Source organism: Prinia subflava, chromosome Z (assembly GCF_021018805.1).
Source record: "Prinia subflava isolate CZ2003 ecotype Zambia chromosome Z, Cam_Psub_1.2, whole genome shotgun sequence".
NCBI lineage: Eukaryota > Metazoa > Chordata > Aves > Passeriformes > Cisticolidae > Prinia > Prinia subflava.
In genome coordinates this window covers 33,184,146-33,200,256 of record NC_086283.1, presented here as the reverse complement: position 1 = coordinate 33,200,256, position 16,111 = coordinate 33,184,146, and the positions used below count along the sequence as shown (strand labels likewise).

The 16,111-nt window shown below is 39.3% G+C and overlaps 1 protein-coding gene across 1 annotated transcript in view; it reads right to left on the bottom strand.

Moving 5' to 3' along the window:
• Positions 1–16,111, bottom strand: part of ENTREP1 (endosomal transmembrane epsin interactor 1) — a 31,539-nt gene extending 15,428 nt beyond the window's left edge. Inside the window, 7 exon segments of the mRNA XM_063423075.1 lie at positions 696–814; positions 932–1,039; positions 1,790–1,918; positions 3,323–3,433; positions 13,360–13,416; positions 15,819–15,839; positions 15,842–16,111. Of these exon segments, the coding sequence (XP_063279145.1) occupies positions 696–814; positions 932–1,039; positions 1,790–1,918; positions 3,323–3,433; positions 13,360–13,416; positions 15,819–15,839; positions 15,842–16,111 (815 nt within the window).

Sequence of the window (16,111 nt, the reverse complement as noted above, 5' to 3'; positions counted from 1 at the left end):
AATCCCAGGATCTGTAATTACCACTGCCAGAACACATGCATGCTATTCCTGATGAAACAGTGAAATAAACTAAACATTTCTGCACACTGCAAAAAAGAGGAATGTTAAACAAGAGCCATACAGTCTGCTTGAGCTTGAAAATACTTTATGTATAAATACTGTATGTTCAGAACAGAATAATGGAGCCCCACCTGAGTCATAAACTAGTAAAGCCAACCTGCAAGTTATTTTTAAGAGCAAATAATCACCTGTAGGGTAAGGGATTTCTTTTCCAGGCAGTGCAGTCAAAATACATCCCTCAGTCAGCCCTAACAGCTCAAGAGGGAGAAAAAGAATGACTCTGGGAGGAAGGTCCATGGGGGAACACCATTCAGTGTCTCTGGCATGCCAAGTGGTTGTGTCTGGTTTCCCATTGCTGCCCTCACTTGCTCTTGACAGCACCATGTAAGTTTTCAGCTATGTTAAGCAGTAGTATTTCTCTCATCCAGAAACAGTTCCTAGAGAATCTAAACTCAAATCCACAAAATTTTATCCCCCTTACCCACATTGTATTTATGCTATCTCCAAACTAATGGGTTCCTTCTTCTTTTTTTTTAATCCCCCTAAAATCACCTTTCACCAGAGAAAACAGTCTTAAAAGATTAGGCAGTGTTTTGAAATACACTAAAAGAAAGGAAGAGAGTGTACAGTTTTACCTGTGACTTGTTTGTGGAGTACAAGAATTAAAAGTTGCAAAATAGGAGGGAGGTGGGACAGGTGGGACAAAATCATCAGGATCCAAATTGTGATCTTTGTCTTCAAGCTCACATTCACCCTAATCAAACAAAATTCCTGTTAAAACCCTTATGAACTATAAATATTGCTGAACAGTGTAATCTATTAATAGTATTGTACCACTCTTTATGGCACGCAATGCCTTGTGCTCACTTACTGTGCAGGATCTTCTTGACGCAAGTATCTGTAAGTAATGCAGGGCAGCCGCTATGAAGAAAACTGTAGCGGTGAGAGCATTCAGGGCACTAAGAGCTAAGAGAACTTTCTGAAGAACATGAAGATTATGGAAATTAAAAAATTAAATCATGGTGTTTGTAAATGTCAAAGTAATCATCATCATCATCATCATCATCACCAAATAGATAAAACATAGGGATGACCATGGCAGTTATTTCCAAGAAATATATGGGATGAAGTCTTCAGCACAATCTCCAAGACCAAAGTAATTTGCAAAAGCTTGTTTTACACTATTTGTTGCCCTGACAGAGACATCCAGAAGGGTTTAACATAGCTCAGATGTAATTTATCCATCTATTCATCAAAGAATTACAACCTTCCTCATAATTTCTCTGTGGGAAATCCAGAGTCAAGATGATCACCCTTAAAGAAATGTCAAGGCTTTTTGATATTTGAAGTTGCTTGGGAGTTTTATTTTAGCAGTTGGTAAGCTACAAAAGGCTGAGAAGTGCTAAAGATCAACAAAGGCATCAAATCATTAACTCATATTTAGATCCTATGTACCCCTGTAATCTTGTCTGCATTCAACTGCAGTTTTGGTTGCACTAAACACAAGAAACGAAGAACTGGTTATTGGCTCAGCAACACACTGGTCAAAACCCAGACGTGAAATTCACTCCCCCCGCATGTTACAGAACCATGAAGAGTTTCTGACCAGTGTGGAAGATCAGAAAAACTAGAGTTTTTTCCCAGTAAACACAGCACTCACTTCAGCACTGCACTGCTGCATGAGCATGGACATTATAAAAGCAATACCACAGATGTGTGTGCAGGGTACCTTGAGAAGAAGGTGAGCAGCACTGCATGACTTCAAATGGTATAGCTTCAGTACAGCCTCTACTTCTGTGCATCTAGTGGAATGAAGTTCTTCACAGCACAAACAAGTCTTGTTTTCATCCATATCCATCTGTAAGAAAAAAAACTCTACTTTCTTAGTTATTTTATGCAATACTTTTACCTGCATAATATAGAACCTATGCCTTAAACTAAACCCATGACAACGAAGCACACTGGAAATACAGGATCCTATAACTGAACAATTTGACTTGCCAAGGATTCCTGCATTATAAAGCTGTACTATACACTTCTTCCTATTTGAGAGGAAGAGTTATGGGTAATACATTAACACATTTAAATACAACTTAGTTGTAATCAAAGATGCACTAACTACTAAGCAATTTTACTACCTATGCTCTTTCCAAGGCATAATAGCCTAGAAATTATTTCTCTGATGGTTGTGTAAACCACTCTATATGACCTGTACACATTTTCTATGGTTCAAGAATAGATCTTGCATCTTGTGGAATGAAACCCACAATTATCATTTCAACACAGTCAAATCATTAGCTGCCATATCTGTATACCATTGTTGTTTGTAACTTTCACTTTCAATCTTAACATCTCAGTTTTCAACGTAGAAATTCAATGTTCCCATATCTAGAAATAACTGTGGTTTTAGCTTTCAAATCTAGAGACACAGTGTTGACACTCTTCCACCTACAGAAGCCACCCTACAAAATTAATGGTTTCAGGAATGCTTTTTTACTGTACTCTGTAACTCAAACTACAGACAGCTCAGAAACTCCTGCAACATTTGACCACCTCATCTGGACTATCATTATTAATTCTCATTGTGGCTTTGGTACAGTGATACTGAGTGAATCTGGATTGCCAAGGGTTTATAATCTTGGACTCTCACTGCAATACACCTACTGCATGTCAAGGAACCAACCGTAGCTTTCCTGAAAGAAAAAATGAATGAGAATAGATACTCAAAGATCTTTTCATTAACCCACAAAGTCCTTCAAGCTTTTACACACAATCATCTTCATCACCAAGTGATCCCGTGTTGTATCCTTAAATTTCAACTATTCCACAGTTTCCAGTTCATAAGTAGTGATTCTTCCATTTCTTCTTGAGAAAGATCTTTTGCATTCTGCCCTGCTTTGCACGGATTGCATCTTCCTCAAGTGGAAATGTTCTGAAAAGCTAGTATGATTTGATCTACCTTATTTTTTCCCTCACAGCTTCTGCTGTAAGGTATCACACAAAAGTCCTCGCCAGGTGAGGCAAACAGGAAGAATAATCCCACCCACAGATCATAACAGACTGAATATTTTGTGAGTAGCTCACCATTACCCACACTCAAGGCTTTTTTCAACAGTTTATATTTTTTACATTACTACAATTATCCTTTATGCTAGTTCTTAAATTACTTACAACTCTACATCAGGACATTTTGTGATCTCAGCACAGCAAGCAAATATGCCATAAAGAGAAGAAATGAGTGTAAGTCAGTATGTGTGCTCACCAAATCGCATCTGGATACCCTGGACACAAACTGAATGCCTTGACATCCTAGTATTAATCCAGTCACATTCAGCATAACACTGATCATAGACAGTAGAACAAACAGGTTAACCTGGAACATCAAAACACAGTTACCTTCAGTGGGCACATGAACACAACTCAAGGAACCTTTTACAGACCAAATCCCAGTCACAAACTAAAGCTGGGAATGACCCTCTGCTTTTTCAAAACTGACCAATGACTTCAGTGCCCCAAAATGTATAACCTAGTCCCAAAATTCTTTGTCTTCTCTCTCCTTATTCCACACTAGTTATGAAGAAATAAAATATATGCAACCATTGAAAATGTCAGTAGTAATAGTAGAAACAATTAAAGGTTTTGCTGGAGTGCAAGGTATGACCTGCAAGTCGTCCAACTTCCACTGTGTATTATACTCCTCCACCAAGTTTACCTCTTAACACATTCAGAGCAGTAAAGAAACCTCAAGAGGAAAAAACATCTTAAGCCAACATTCACTCTGCACATTTCCAGAATTATTTTGCAGCACAAATAAATGAAAAGTATTTGTCCCAGTACAGTGAGGATGGAAACACTTAAGAGACTTCAGTTGCATGATTTTATTTTCTTCCTGGCTACTAAAGGCAGAATATTTGTAAGTCAGACAATATTTTCAGATTTATAAACCACCTGAAATCAAGCAATGGCAGGAGTAATAAATACATGAAAAAGGGTCAAGCAGAAGCAGTGGACAAAATGGCGTCTTGCTTTTACATATGCCATTACAATCTGTGATTCTATGATTCTGGATATGGGTTTGAACATACGAAAGAATAATCCCTGTCCCTATTCACACAGGCAAAAATATTCTGTATTTCAAGAGAAATTACTATGGGTAAGACTACTGCTTTAGAGAAAAATAAAAATAAGATTTCTCCTTTAAGCATTCAATCCTACAAAGTACATATCAGATTCTTAAAATCATAAAACATCCTTTTTAATAACAATTGCTCACTCAGGTTTCTTTGTATCAAAATGGTCCAAATTTAAAAAGCAGGACAGGACAAAAAAAAACAGAGTTAAAAAAAAAGGACACTATGAAGAATAAGAGTTCAGTTCTGCTGAAGACAGCTTTACAGGAGAGCCAACAACAACGACTTCCTAAACATGCAAAGAACACCACAGGCTTCCAAATAAATTTAGCTGATGTACTATGGTTAGCTACCTGGAATTTGAAGGAGAAATATGTAACAATTACTGCACAAATTATGTTCCCATTTTTTGAGGTTCAGGGAAATAATTCTCCGTGAATGGACAAGAGCCAAAGAGCACTACTGTGCAAGCTAAATTCTTCAATTACAACATTACTAGTCATTACTAGTTTGACCATAACATTATTCCATAAGGTAGATTTTAACCCCCCAAACCCCAATAATTGATGTAGTTATTAGTAAATTTCTGAAGAGGACTGGGACAACTTTGTGTTCGACACACTAAGAGAAAAATAATTTATAAATTATTTAAGAGGAAAAGTGTTTTGTCCTAGCTCTGTACTAATCACAAAACCACAGATAAGAAGGGTTTAGTTCTAGAAAACCCTCTTAAGTGTCATTTATTTTTCCATACAATCACAGAATCTAATGATTTTTTAAAAATTAACTCCCCGCTCAGCATGTAAATGAATCAACCCCCCTTTTTATGCTTTTACCTAAATTATCTTACTCATTCTTCTGACAAAAAACTACTTTGAGAAAAAAAAATGGTACACACAAGTATATCATATAAAGAAAACTTTTCAACTGTGTTCAACACAGGACACCAATAATTAGGAACTAGCCAGTATTCTAGGTGAAATAAAAGCGGTTTCAACATAAAACATCTTTATAGCACAAATCTCATGAAATGATGTTAAGAAAAACTAGAGGTGTATTTGTCCTTTTTCAACTAATGAACAAATGGAGAAAAGTTATGTGGCCAAAGCAAATAAAGACTTTTAAAAAACCCCCAAAAAACTAGCAAACTCACATTTAAGTTGTCTCTTTTGGTACAGAAGTTACAATAGAAACAATTCCATCTACAGCTATAAAAAAGTTACAGTTAAAATCCAGACTTCCAATCCAAAATTTTGAGAAACAAAAAAAAATCATTAATATTTTTCTAAAGAAATGTCAGAAATCAAAGAACAAAGAGGGAGAGAAGGAATATTATCATAAATATGCGAAAGAAGGATGATAATTTCTGCATTTATGTGTTAATAAATTCTATCACATGCAAGCATAATCTTGATCTGTTTTTTATTATATGTATAGAGTATTTTTGACTGAATAATCCAACATTCAGAAAATCCTGCCAAATGAACAGAAGATAAAAATAATTCCTCTACATACAATCTAAAACACTACCATGATCTGAACCATAACCACAAAATTTTCTACTATACATCTGCCAGTGGACAAGACGTACTTGACTAACAAAAGAAAAAATCTTTTTTCTTTCTGCTTCATCACTGGTCAGCAATTTTTACACAATCACTTAAATTGGAAGAGACCTTTTGAGACCATCTAAATCTGATCTCCTTCTCAAACTGGTATCAAAACAAGGGAGCCAAAGCCATAAGATCCCTTCCAACCAAACCATTCTATGATTTTATGATGTACAGCAATTGTTCAATATAATGTCCAGTAAGTTTTGATTATCTCTACAAATAACCTACACCAGTTTTTGACCATCATAACAGTAAAAAAGTTGTCTTCCGTGTTCAGATGGAATTTCCTATTTTCTCAGTTCTGCTCACAGCCTCTTGTCCTGGAAGTAAGCACTACTGAGAAAGGTCCGGCTCCCTAATTTTCATTCCCTCTCATCAGCTATTTATAGAGATGCAGGAGATTCCCCACTGAGTGTCCTTTTCTCCAGGCTGAACAGCCACAGCTTTCACACCTCTCCAGGTGTGGGAAGGATTACATCCCTTGACCTGTTGGCAAGTCTCTGCCTAATCCAGCCCAGGACACCATTAGTGTTCTTTGCCACAAGAGCACTTTGCTGTCTCATGGGCAGCTTGTTGGCCACCAGAATCCCCAGCTTTTTCACTGCAGAGCTGCTTTTCACCAAGTTGTTCCCTCCTGTGTAATAGGATAAATTCCCTGTGTTTTTAAAAGTAAAAACAGGGGTTACACTTAATCGATCCTACCCAGAAGAGAGAAGTACTTCTCAATTTAGAACAAAATAGAGAAAGGCAAACATGGTATTTCAAAAACTAAAACAGATGTAACTGGTCTTGACTGCAGTTATAAAAATGGAAATAACTCAAATTATGGCCTTAGTTTGGCTCACCTCATGAAGATGGCTTCATCTTTGGAGCACTAGATACACATGGGTTGTGAACAGCTGCAGAAAACTGAGGACCTTTCATATGAATTAAACTACATGAAAGTGAAGTGTATTCTATTCATATTTGCTAATGTCTTGCATGTATGATCTCTTTCAGGTAAAAAAGTATCACCATGTCTTTTGAGGACTCCAAGGAAGAATAAATTTGCACAGTAAAGCTCTGACACTATCTCATTCTGCCCGGGGAAGCTCCTTCTTTGTCCTGCTCCTGCTGCCATTGAAGCAAGTAATTCCAGAGAGGAACTGCTTTCACTTCAATACGCACATGCAGGACTAATGCCCACGCAGGCACTTAAATGAAAGAAAAAACAGTTGTTCCACAATCAACAACTCTTATATCTGTTTATAGCCCACATATACTTTTTATAAAACTCCTGTAGAGAAGAGTAAGTTCATTTATTAATTGTCCATATACACAGTAGCATTCGCAATAATTAAAACTCATAAGACCGTACTAGATTTCTATCAGTTGTGAGAGCTATTTATTGTACCATATGGAGACCCACAACACAACTGACAACAAAAGAAAGACCAACAAGAAAAGACAAATTAATTAATTTAATTTAAAATGTTACATATTTCAAATGCAGCACTAAAACACCTCATGTATGCGAGAAAAGCTTTTGCAGCATAGAAATGGATATAAGTTTATAATGGATTTCCATACTCTCATACTTAAAAGCATATTTCTATTTGCATATACTGACTTTAAAACCTTTGCATAATTACTGCTTATTGACTTCATGCGGGAGTCTGGAGTGTGAGCAAAGAGGTTAACACTAAGCTATTTTACTTTTAAAACCCAGGGAAAGAAGATACTACTAAAGTAATTCTCACAAGTCAAATGACTGCTGGCCATAAAGCAGGCATCCAGGGAGAGCCTGTTTTTCAGGGTTAGGGACATGACAAGGAGCTTCTGTTCACAGTTCACTGTTACTAGCAGAGCTAAATTTTAAGAACATTACCAGAATGAAGTATCTTGTTCTATAAATTAAATTTTGGTTAAATACACAAAAATCTGTCAAGGTGCAGATATCATAGCAGAAGTCTGCTCTAAGAAAGCTTTATTTAAAGTTTTCCAGAACATATTTTTCTTTGGATAAAAATTTTGTATTAAATACAAGGTTTAACACAAATAGATTCTTCAAAAATTTCCAGGTTATAAATAAAGACTGAATTCCATAAATTTTTCTGTTTTCAAAGTAAGACCTGTAAATATTTGTCGGAAACAAAAAATATTAACACTTTTAAATTAAAAGCGTTTCAAACAAAAATTTCAAATCTTTGTGACCACACTGTAAAATATGAGAAGAATCCAGACTGAATGACTCATGCTGCCCATGCAACTCTGACTTTTCTGTCAAACTCCTCAAAGCTTTACATGAAAACAGTGACATGTATGAACACAAAAGCTGCCATACTCGCAAACAACAGAAGCATGCAGTACTTGATGTAGCTGAAAGCCAGAGTCAAATTCAACCAGTGTGTATGTTGACTTCTTGATTCCATGCATTTTGCAGGTACCAAACTGCTCCCCAGTACTTGCAGCTGCAGCAGTTAAACTCTGCACAGTACAACAGCCTGGTGTCTTATTGGATGTTGGCACTCTCTTCCCTTTCATTTGAACACAGCTAAGTCTCCTCTTTAGCAGCAGAACCCAAGCACCAAGCAGACACCAGTGAGATGCTTAACTTGAAGTCTTTGTTTCAGTTGGTGAAAACAACCCCAAAACTAGAAAAAAACACAATCAGAGAGTCACCTAAAAAGCACTCTATAGGATTCAACTAATTTGTGTGCAGCTGAAAGGAAAGGAAGCTTCACTAGCTAAGGGCTTCTTCATTCAGCAAAATATGTACAGCTCCTAGAAATTCCTGGGAAGTCAATGTAAACTCAAATTAGTCCAGTCTGGCATACAAGTAAGGATAGAGGCTATAGCAGCAAGTAAAAGATGTGAGTTGCCCTCAAAACATACACAGTCAAACTAACAATGGAGAACTGATGTACTTTCTGAAAGAATTTAGGTCCTTCAGGTCAAACTAAGATTTAAAGCTGTGTGAAAGAAAGGATCCAGACTCTATGCATGGAAGGTAACACTGAGCCCAGAACAGTTCAGAGTCAATATCCAAGTAACTTGGATGAGTAGGCGGTGCTGGTGGTGGTGAGTTTCCCTTTCCCCATTAATACATTTGGACACACCTAAAGAAGAAGAAACAGAAGATCATTAACATATCCAAGATCATTGAGTCCAGTGTTAACTCAGCATTAGCTCAAAGAAAAATCAGCTTCAAACCACAAGCATTACAAGCTGACTTCCAAAACTGATTGACAACTGATATCCAGAACAGAAATTCCTCAAATACCTAAAACCAAGGAAGGATTTCAGAAGCCAAATTTTCCAGCAGCTGTACTGCTCAAGGCTAGGCATCCATTGCAAAAATGTCCTTGAAAAGATATGACTGTAGCTTGATTTTGCCTTGCAGTACCCTATCTCTCAGATACATTATTTATCTAGTATCATCTCACACTGTTAATACAGCTGTAAAACACTGCAGGTGGCAAACCCCAAATACGGCTCTCCATTTTATTTACTAAAAGGTCTTATCACAGCCATCCCTCCTCATGGCTGTTTTCTCACAGTAGTAGATGGTGCTACTAAAGGTCCACTACACCTGTAACCAATGTGTTTCCCTTCCTTTCTCCCCTCTGAAGAAAAACATGAGTGGCTGAAACACCACTCCGCATCCCCAGCTCCCTTCTCATAGCATTGCAGCTCTGTGTTTTCTGCAAGCATCAGCAGCACCAGCATCTTGCTGTCACAGAAAAAGCTTACAGTCTGGTTGTTTTTCTCCACGACCAAGGCATAGGCTTGAAGTAGCAGCCACGACAGCCTGATCCTTCACAAAACCCCAAAGACAGATAGTGAGAAACCATCACTGGGAGTGCTAAGGCTAGGCCTAAGGAGTTAAAAGGGGAGGACAGTCACAACTGACAAAAGAATATGTTTTAGTTCTGAATGAGTTTTTTATTTTTGCTTATGAATGCCATAATTCTAAGTCATGACTGTGTAATGATTCTCATTGCTGAGACATTTAGGAAGCTTGCTTTTACAATTCATGTAATTGTGCATTCTTCCTAACTCCTTAGAGAAAATGTCCAAGTTACTAGAGGGTTGACATAATAGATATTTAGCCCAACATAAATACACTCACAGAAACTAACAATCCATCCTTGAAAGACTGTAGCTAGTTTAAGGCATGATTTCTTTACCCTCAAGAAGAGTTTAATGTTTATTTCCTTTTTCTTTTTATTTTTCCACACAGAACAGAATATTTCTGTTGGAAGGGACCTACAACAGTCATCTAGTTCAACTGCCTGACCACTTCAGGGCTCACCAAAAATCAAAGCCCAGTATTAAGTACATTGTCTAAATGCCTCTTAAACACTGAGAGCTTGGGATATCAACCACATCCCAGGGAATCTCTGGTTCCAGGGTTTCACTGCTTTTTTAGCACTGCTTCCCAGTGTCAAGGCTGATTTAATCTGGCTACCAAAAAATCAAACGTCTATCAAACATACATACAAAAAAGAAAAAACCCCAAACAGTCTCATAGAATCACATAATAATTGTGGCTCTAAGAGAGCTGAGGAAGACTCCTGTGCAATCTCCTGCTCGAAAGCAGGGTCAGCTATGAAATCACGGCAGGCTGCTCAGAGCTTTCATCAATTTCAGGTCAGAAACTTTCCCATCTGCTGCACAATTTCCCAGGGCAATCTCCTTCAGCATGTGACCATCCTAAAGATAATTTGAAATAAAAGGGATCAATAAGAGTTTGTGCTTTCTATTTAAGTAAAATTAGGAAAGGAAATTAAGGTTTATACTATACAGGAGAACGCTAAAGAGTGAAAGAGCAACAATACGCTATAGAAACAGAACAGAACACAGGCAATACTGACACAGGAGTACTGAGCAAATCTTAGGCAGTTTGAGACTGATAACATCTACATTTATCTTGATGAAATATGGCCCTTCCAGATTGGGAGTCTCTAACACTGGGCTCCTCTCTATATCCACAAAACTCCTAAAAAATTTGCCTGTGTTAACCAATGCACACTGAGAAAAAACAACGGATGTTGGGGGTGCTGGTTGACAGCTAGCTGAACATAAGCCAGCAGTGTGCCCAGGTGGTCAAAAAGGTCAGTGGCCTCCTGGCCTGTGTCACGAACAGCGTGGCCAGCAGGACGAGGGTAGTGATTGTGCCCCTGTACTGGGCGCTGGGGAGGCCTCACCCAAGTCCATGCTCAGTTCTGGGTCCCTCACCTTAAGAGGGGCTTTGAGGGGCTGGAGCCTGTCCAGCAGAGGGCAGTGAGTGTCTTCAAAGGACTAAAGAACATCTCTCATGAGACGAGCCGTGGTTGTTTAGTTTCAAGAAGAGGAGGCTCAGGGGGCACGTCATTACTTTTACAAGTCCCAGAAAGGAGGCTGAAGTGAGTCAGGGGCCCATATCTGTTGGAGTCCAGGACATCCCTCTGGCCGCCCTGAAGGGTTTGGAGACCAAACAGGGTGGTCTAGTGTTGCCATGAGTTTTTCCCGGTTTTGCTGAGCGTTCATATTAAAGGAGAAGTTCGTACCTTCTCACGCTCTTTTAATGTAAACATCAGCTATGTTCTATAAACTTAGCCATTGTTTTTACATTCCCTGCTGGGACAAACAAGACTGTGTGACAGTCCCCTTCACCAATGTGATGTGCAGGTAGGAATTCCTTCCTCCAATCCACAGGCCTCATAGAAAAAGTATAAAAGTAAGTTTTTGTAAATAAACTGGAGCCTCCTGCCCTGCATGCTCTGATGCACCCAAATCTGTGTCTCCAGTCTGTTTTCTAGTTAGGCCTCCACAGTGATAGTCTGGGATCTGTACAAGGGGGTCAGCCAGCCTCACACAGAGCCCAGGAGGACACTGTTTTGATCCCTGTCCATGGGAGAGAATGCCCACATTGTATGAACAATCACAGGATGAAAGAATTGAAAATTAGTAGTTAGTTTATCATAGAGTATGAATGTAGAATCTAGGATTTTCAGTATATGGGCTAGAAGAGGCAAGATGGAGGAATTGGAGAGTGCTCCTGTCCTCCTTGTTCTTGTTCTTTTCCCCCATTTTCTGGTGAGTTGGATCAGAAGGATTGGTTTAGAGTAGAAATGACATAATAACATAGGTAGTAAGTATTGGTAAGATTTTGTAAATAAAAAGTACGTTGTGGATGGTGGTTGGACCAGGGAAATGATACAAAAGGTCGGGGACCCTGTCATCCACCCAGTCTGCCACATGTCCTGCTCTGCTGGAGACGACTTGCAGAGCTGAGAAAGAACTGAGAGATAATGAAAAATAAACAACCTTGGAAACATGCACTGGCGGACTCAGCTTGTCTTCTCTGGCTCTGGTGTGGGACCTTTCGGGCAAGAAAAGCTGGAAAACCCTATATATCTCAGGGCACAGCAACCCCGAGGAGAATCTCAGGGAACAGCAACCCTGAGACGTATCTGCTACAGTGCCTGCAGTGAGAGGACAAGACAAAATGGCATTAAGCTGAGACAAGGGAGAGTCAGATTAGATGCTAGAAAAGAATTGTCACTGTTAGGGTGGTCATGCATTGGAATAGGATGCACCAGGGAGGTGGTGGAGTCACCATCCCTGGAGGTATTAAAGAGGCATCTGGATTTGGCTTTGGGTGATGTGATTTAGGGGTTTAGGGTAGTGCTGGGTTGACAGCTGTACTTGATGATCTCAAATCTCTCTTCCAACCTTGGTGAATCTACAATTCTGTGATTCTATCCACAGCTCATACATCTAATCCTTGCTACTCCTTACTGATACCCATGTCGATCCCAAAGGAGCGCGGCAGAAAAACAAAACAACTGCCTTGGCCGAAAAACAGTCTTCAGAAGTGACAGAAAGGAAAAAAATTACAAATAAATAAACAAAAAGCAGAAAAACCCCAAAACAAACAAACAAAACCATACCAACCCCCCCCCACCAAATCACCCAATCAAACGAAAAAAACCCCTAAACCCACAAACAAAAGCAACTCCAAAACTCTTTGTCAAATCCCACCTCTGAGACATTAAGAGCCACACACCTCCAGATTTCACTTACAAGTGGAAACAGCTTACACTCCCTGCACATCAATCTAATTCTCTCACAGCAATGCAATGTTAACTGTATATGAAACTAGCACTGGACCCTGCTGTAAAGACGTTAAGTTAGCTCTCAAACCTATTGTCAAAAACTAAAACACTACAACTAAGCTAAGATTTTAAACCACCTCCTTCCTTTCAGTTTAAGCTGCACTGCATCAGAGAACTAAATTACTTACTCTAAGCCAACATTTTCTTATACATACAAAACCACAAAATGTGCACTTTAAATAACATTAACAATTCTTCCACTCTTGCCCTTACTGGGGATTTCATTCATGCAGGAAAGAATATGGCCTTTCATAGTCTTTGACTTCTCTTTAAATAATTATGATTCTAGAATTTGAAAAGAAAGATTCAAGATTATTTTTTAAAAGGAGAAAGGGGTGATTATTTTTTTACCAATGACTACTAAATTAGGATCATTTTTTTATAATTTTCTTACAAACTTTAATCCATACTTACCAAAAGCAGCATTGGTCTCTTCCATGTTGTTAACCCTAAGATTCCACATAAGATTGCCTAAAACGTTAAAATACAGCATCACCAAGAAGCAAAGAACTGCTCACTGCCATTGACTCTGTTTTTATTATTGTACTTTGGAATACTACAGCAATGCTAGGAAGATACAAAGACGCACTTTAAAGCAGAGAATACCTGTGCTAATGAGGTTCTTCACTCCTAAGAGCATCCTGTGAAATAACAGCTCATTTCTTATTTTTTCCTCACAGAAAATATGCATGGGGACAAGAAGTATGTCAGCAATTTCAACCTCCATGTTTGCCTTAAATAATTGCTTTCAGCCAATTGAGTACTTGTTCTCTGCAATGTGGCTAGGCAAATCTAAAAACTGTCCTTCTCCTCCCCTCTCTTGATCATCATCTCAGCACTTCATTAAGTGCCTGCTTCTTTCTTCCCTCTTGCTGACTTCTGACCATTTCGGTGAGCTCAAACCCAGAGCATGAACCCTACCAAAACCAATAAAGAGCACCAGCACTACCTCCCTGAAACGTTTTGCTATTTAATCAGATGAATGCCAGTATCAGTGTGAGGAAAGAAGTTAAAATAAAAGCACATCCTTCAACAACAGCAGTTTTTAGACCAAACTTGCTGAATCACAGAACTGAACCGTATGATTCATTCTTTCCCTTATAGGGCAAAACAATCAAGAAATTATAAAGAATTGGTGTAGAGCTGAAACAAACAGCATACCCGAATAGTCTCACAGAAGAATGGGAACCCTATAAAGAAAGGCAAGTAAGTTTCTCAGCATGTCCTATAAATCAGCAGATATACTTTTAACTCATTGGACTTTGTGACTAAGCCAGTGGACACCAAGCTCCAACCCTAAAAAGAATCAGGAAGACTGGAACAAGCAGGAAGTCATGCACTAGTATTTTTAATAAATCCCTTCTGTAACTTCATTCACTTGACATGATGAATCTAATCTAGCATAATACTCATATATGACTTGGCCAAACACCTACTGCTATCATCACTGGTGTTGCAAAACCACATACATAACTCTGCAGTTTCATAACAAAGTATTTTTTAAATTTTCTGACTGCAAAATGGACACATGATTTTATAACAAAGCACATCAATACTGATGTAAATTGTGGTTTTTTTCCTCTTAAGGGCAACAAATTTATTTCATTGCATCTGTAAAAGATAAGAAAATAATGTCTTTCTCAAAATTTTCCTGACATGCCCCTCATAAGTCAGCATGTTGCATCCATAAGGAAAAGAAAACCAAACCGAAAATCACCCAACCAGACACAGCAGTCAGCTTTTAACAGCATCTGCTTTTCCACGTTGCTTCTGCGCTAAAATTTTCACTTATATTTTTACACCCAAATGGTATTTTGGTAACTTTTCTGAGTGTACTATTATTTCAGAAATATAATTTAAAAACCCCAAACAAAACCAATGCCCTTCTTGAGTATTAAAAATATTGAATACTTCTATCTTATATGTACACTTTTAAAAAGATAAGCATAAGGTTCTATGTGCAGAATTTAAACCAAGTCCATTGGTTACATATATTTAAACTTCTCTTAACTTAGAGTAAGAAAGGAAAAAAAAAAAATGAAACATCACGAGAAAGATACCAAATACAGACATTTGGATGGTCTGGATTTCCCCTCACCCCCCAAGGACTGTGTACATTCAGGGATGAACACTACATTATACAGATAAACAGGAACTACTTGATTCCCAAACTACTGTATTGAGCACATTTCCACAGGCAGTGAACAACACTGGCAATTTAACTGAAATGCTTAAAGCGAGGGATAAGCTGATACTGTTCACGAAGGCAGCGGGAGCTGAGTGTTCTATCCCAGTACACGACTTGCTGATGGCTGGAGGGCCCACAAACTGGGACAAATCAATCTGACTCTCCTATGCTTATTAACTTCTGCAATACAAACTATCATATATATTCTGTACTTATAGAGCTGTGGTTTAAAGCAGGGCCCAACACGAGATGGAATAACTTCTCTCAGTACTCCTTACAAAACTATCCCAAGTCCATCCCCTTTTTCCCCAGGAACATTTCTGATTTATTTCTACATTATGCCTGCGAGTAAAGGCACAAAGCACAAACATGGAACATCTACATACACAACGACTTTTGAAAATCCTGTGTCTGATAGCACAAAATAATCGAATACTTTTTTTTTTTTTTCAAAAATACGAAATAAATCACCTATTTGTTTGTCTCGACGTTTGTTACCCAGTTGAGGTCCTGCAGACATCTTACAAAACTTGCAAAAAGCCGTTACCCCGTTACCCGTCGGCTGTTTCCAAGCGATCGCGGAGGAGCGGGATCACGCTTCCCTCGGGACAGCCAACCCCGCAGGTGCCGCGCACGCACGGCTGGACCCCATCATGGTGTGTCCTGGCCCGCGGCCGTCACTTACCGAGGAGCCGGCCCAGATGACTCGGGACACGAGTTCTCCACCTGCGGGGCGCTGATAAGCGACAGCGCCCCGAAGCTCAGCGCCACCAGGGCGCAGCCCGGGCCGGTCTGCAGCAGCCCCGGCCCGAGCAGCGGGTGGAAGGGCAGCGTGGGGCATGGGCGGCGGCGCCAAGGCCCTCCCGGGCGGAGGGGCAGTGGCGAGAGTCCGGCGGCTTCGGCAGACAGCGAGCCCGCCGCCGCCTGGGGCAGGGGGACGAGTCCCTGGAGAGGGCAGCAGGAGTCCGGCAGCACCAT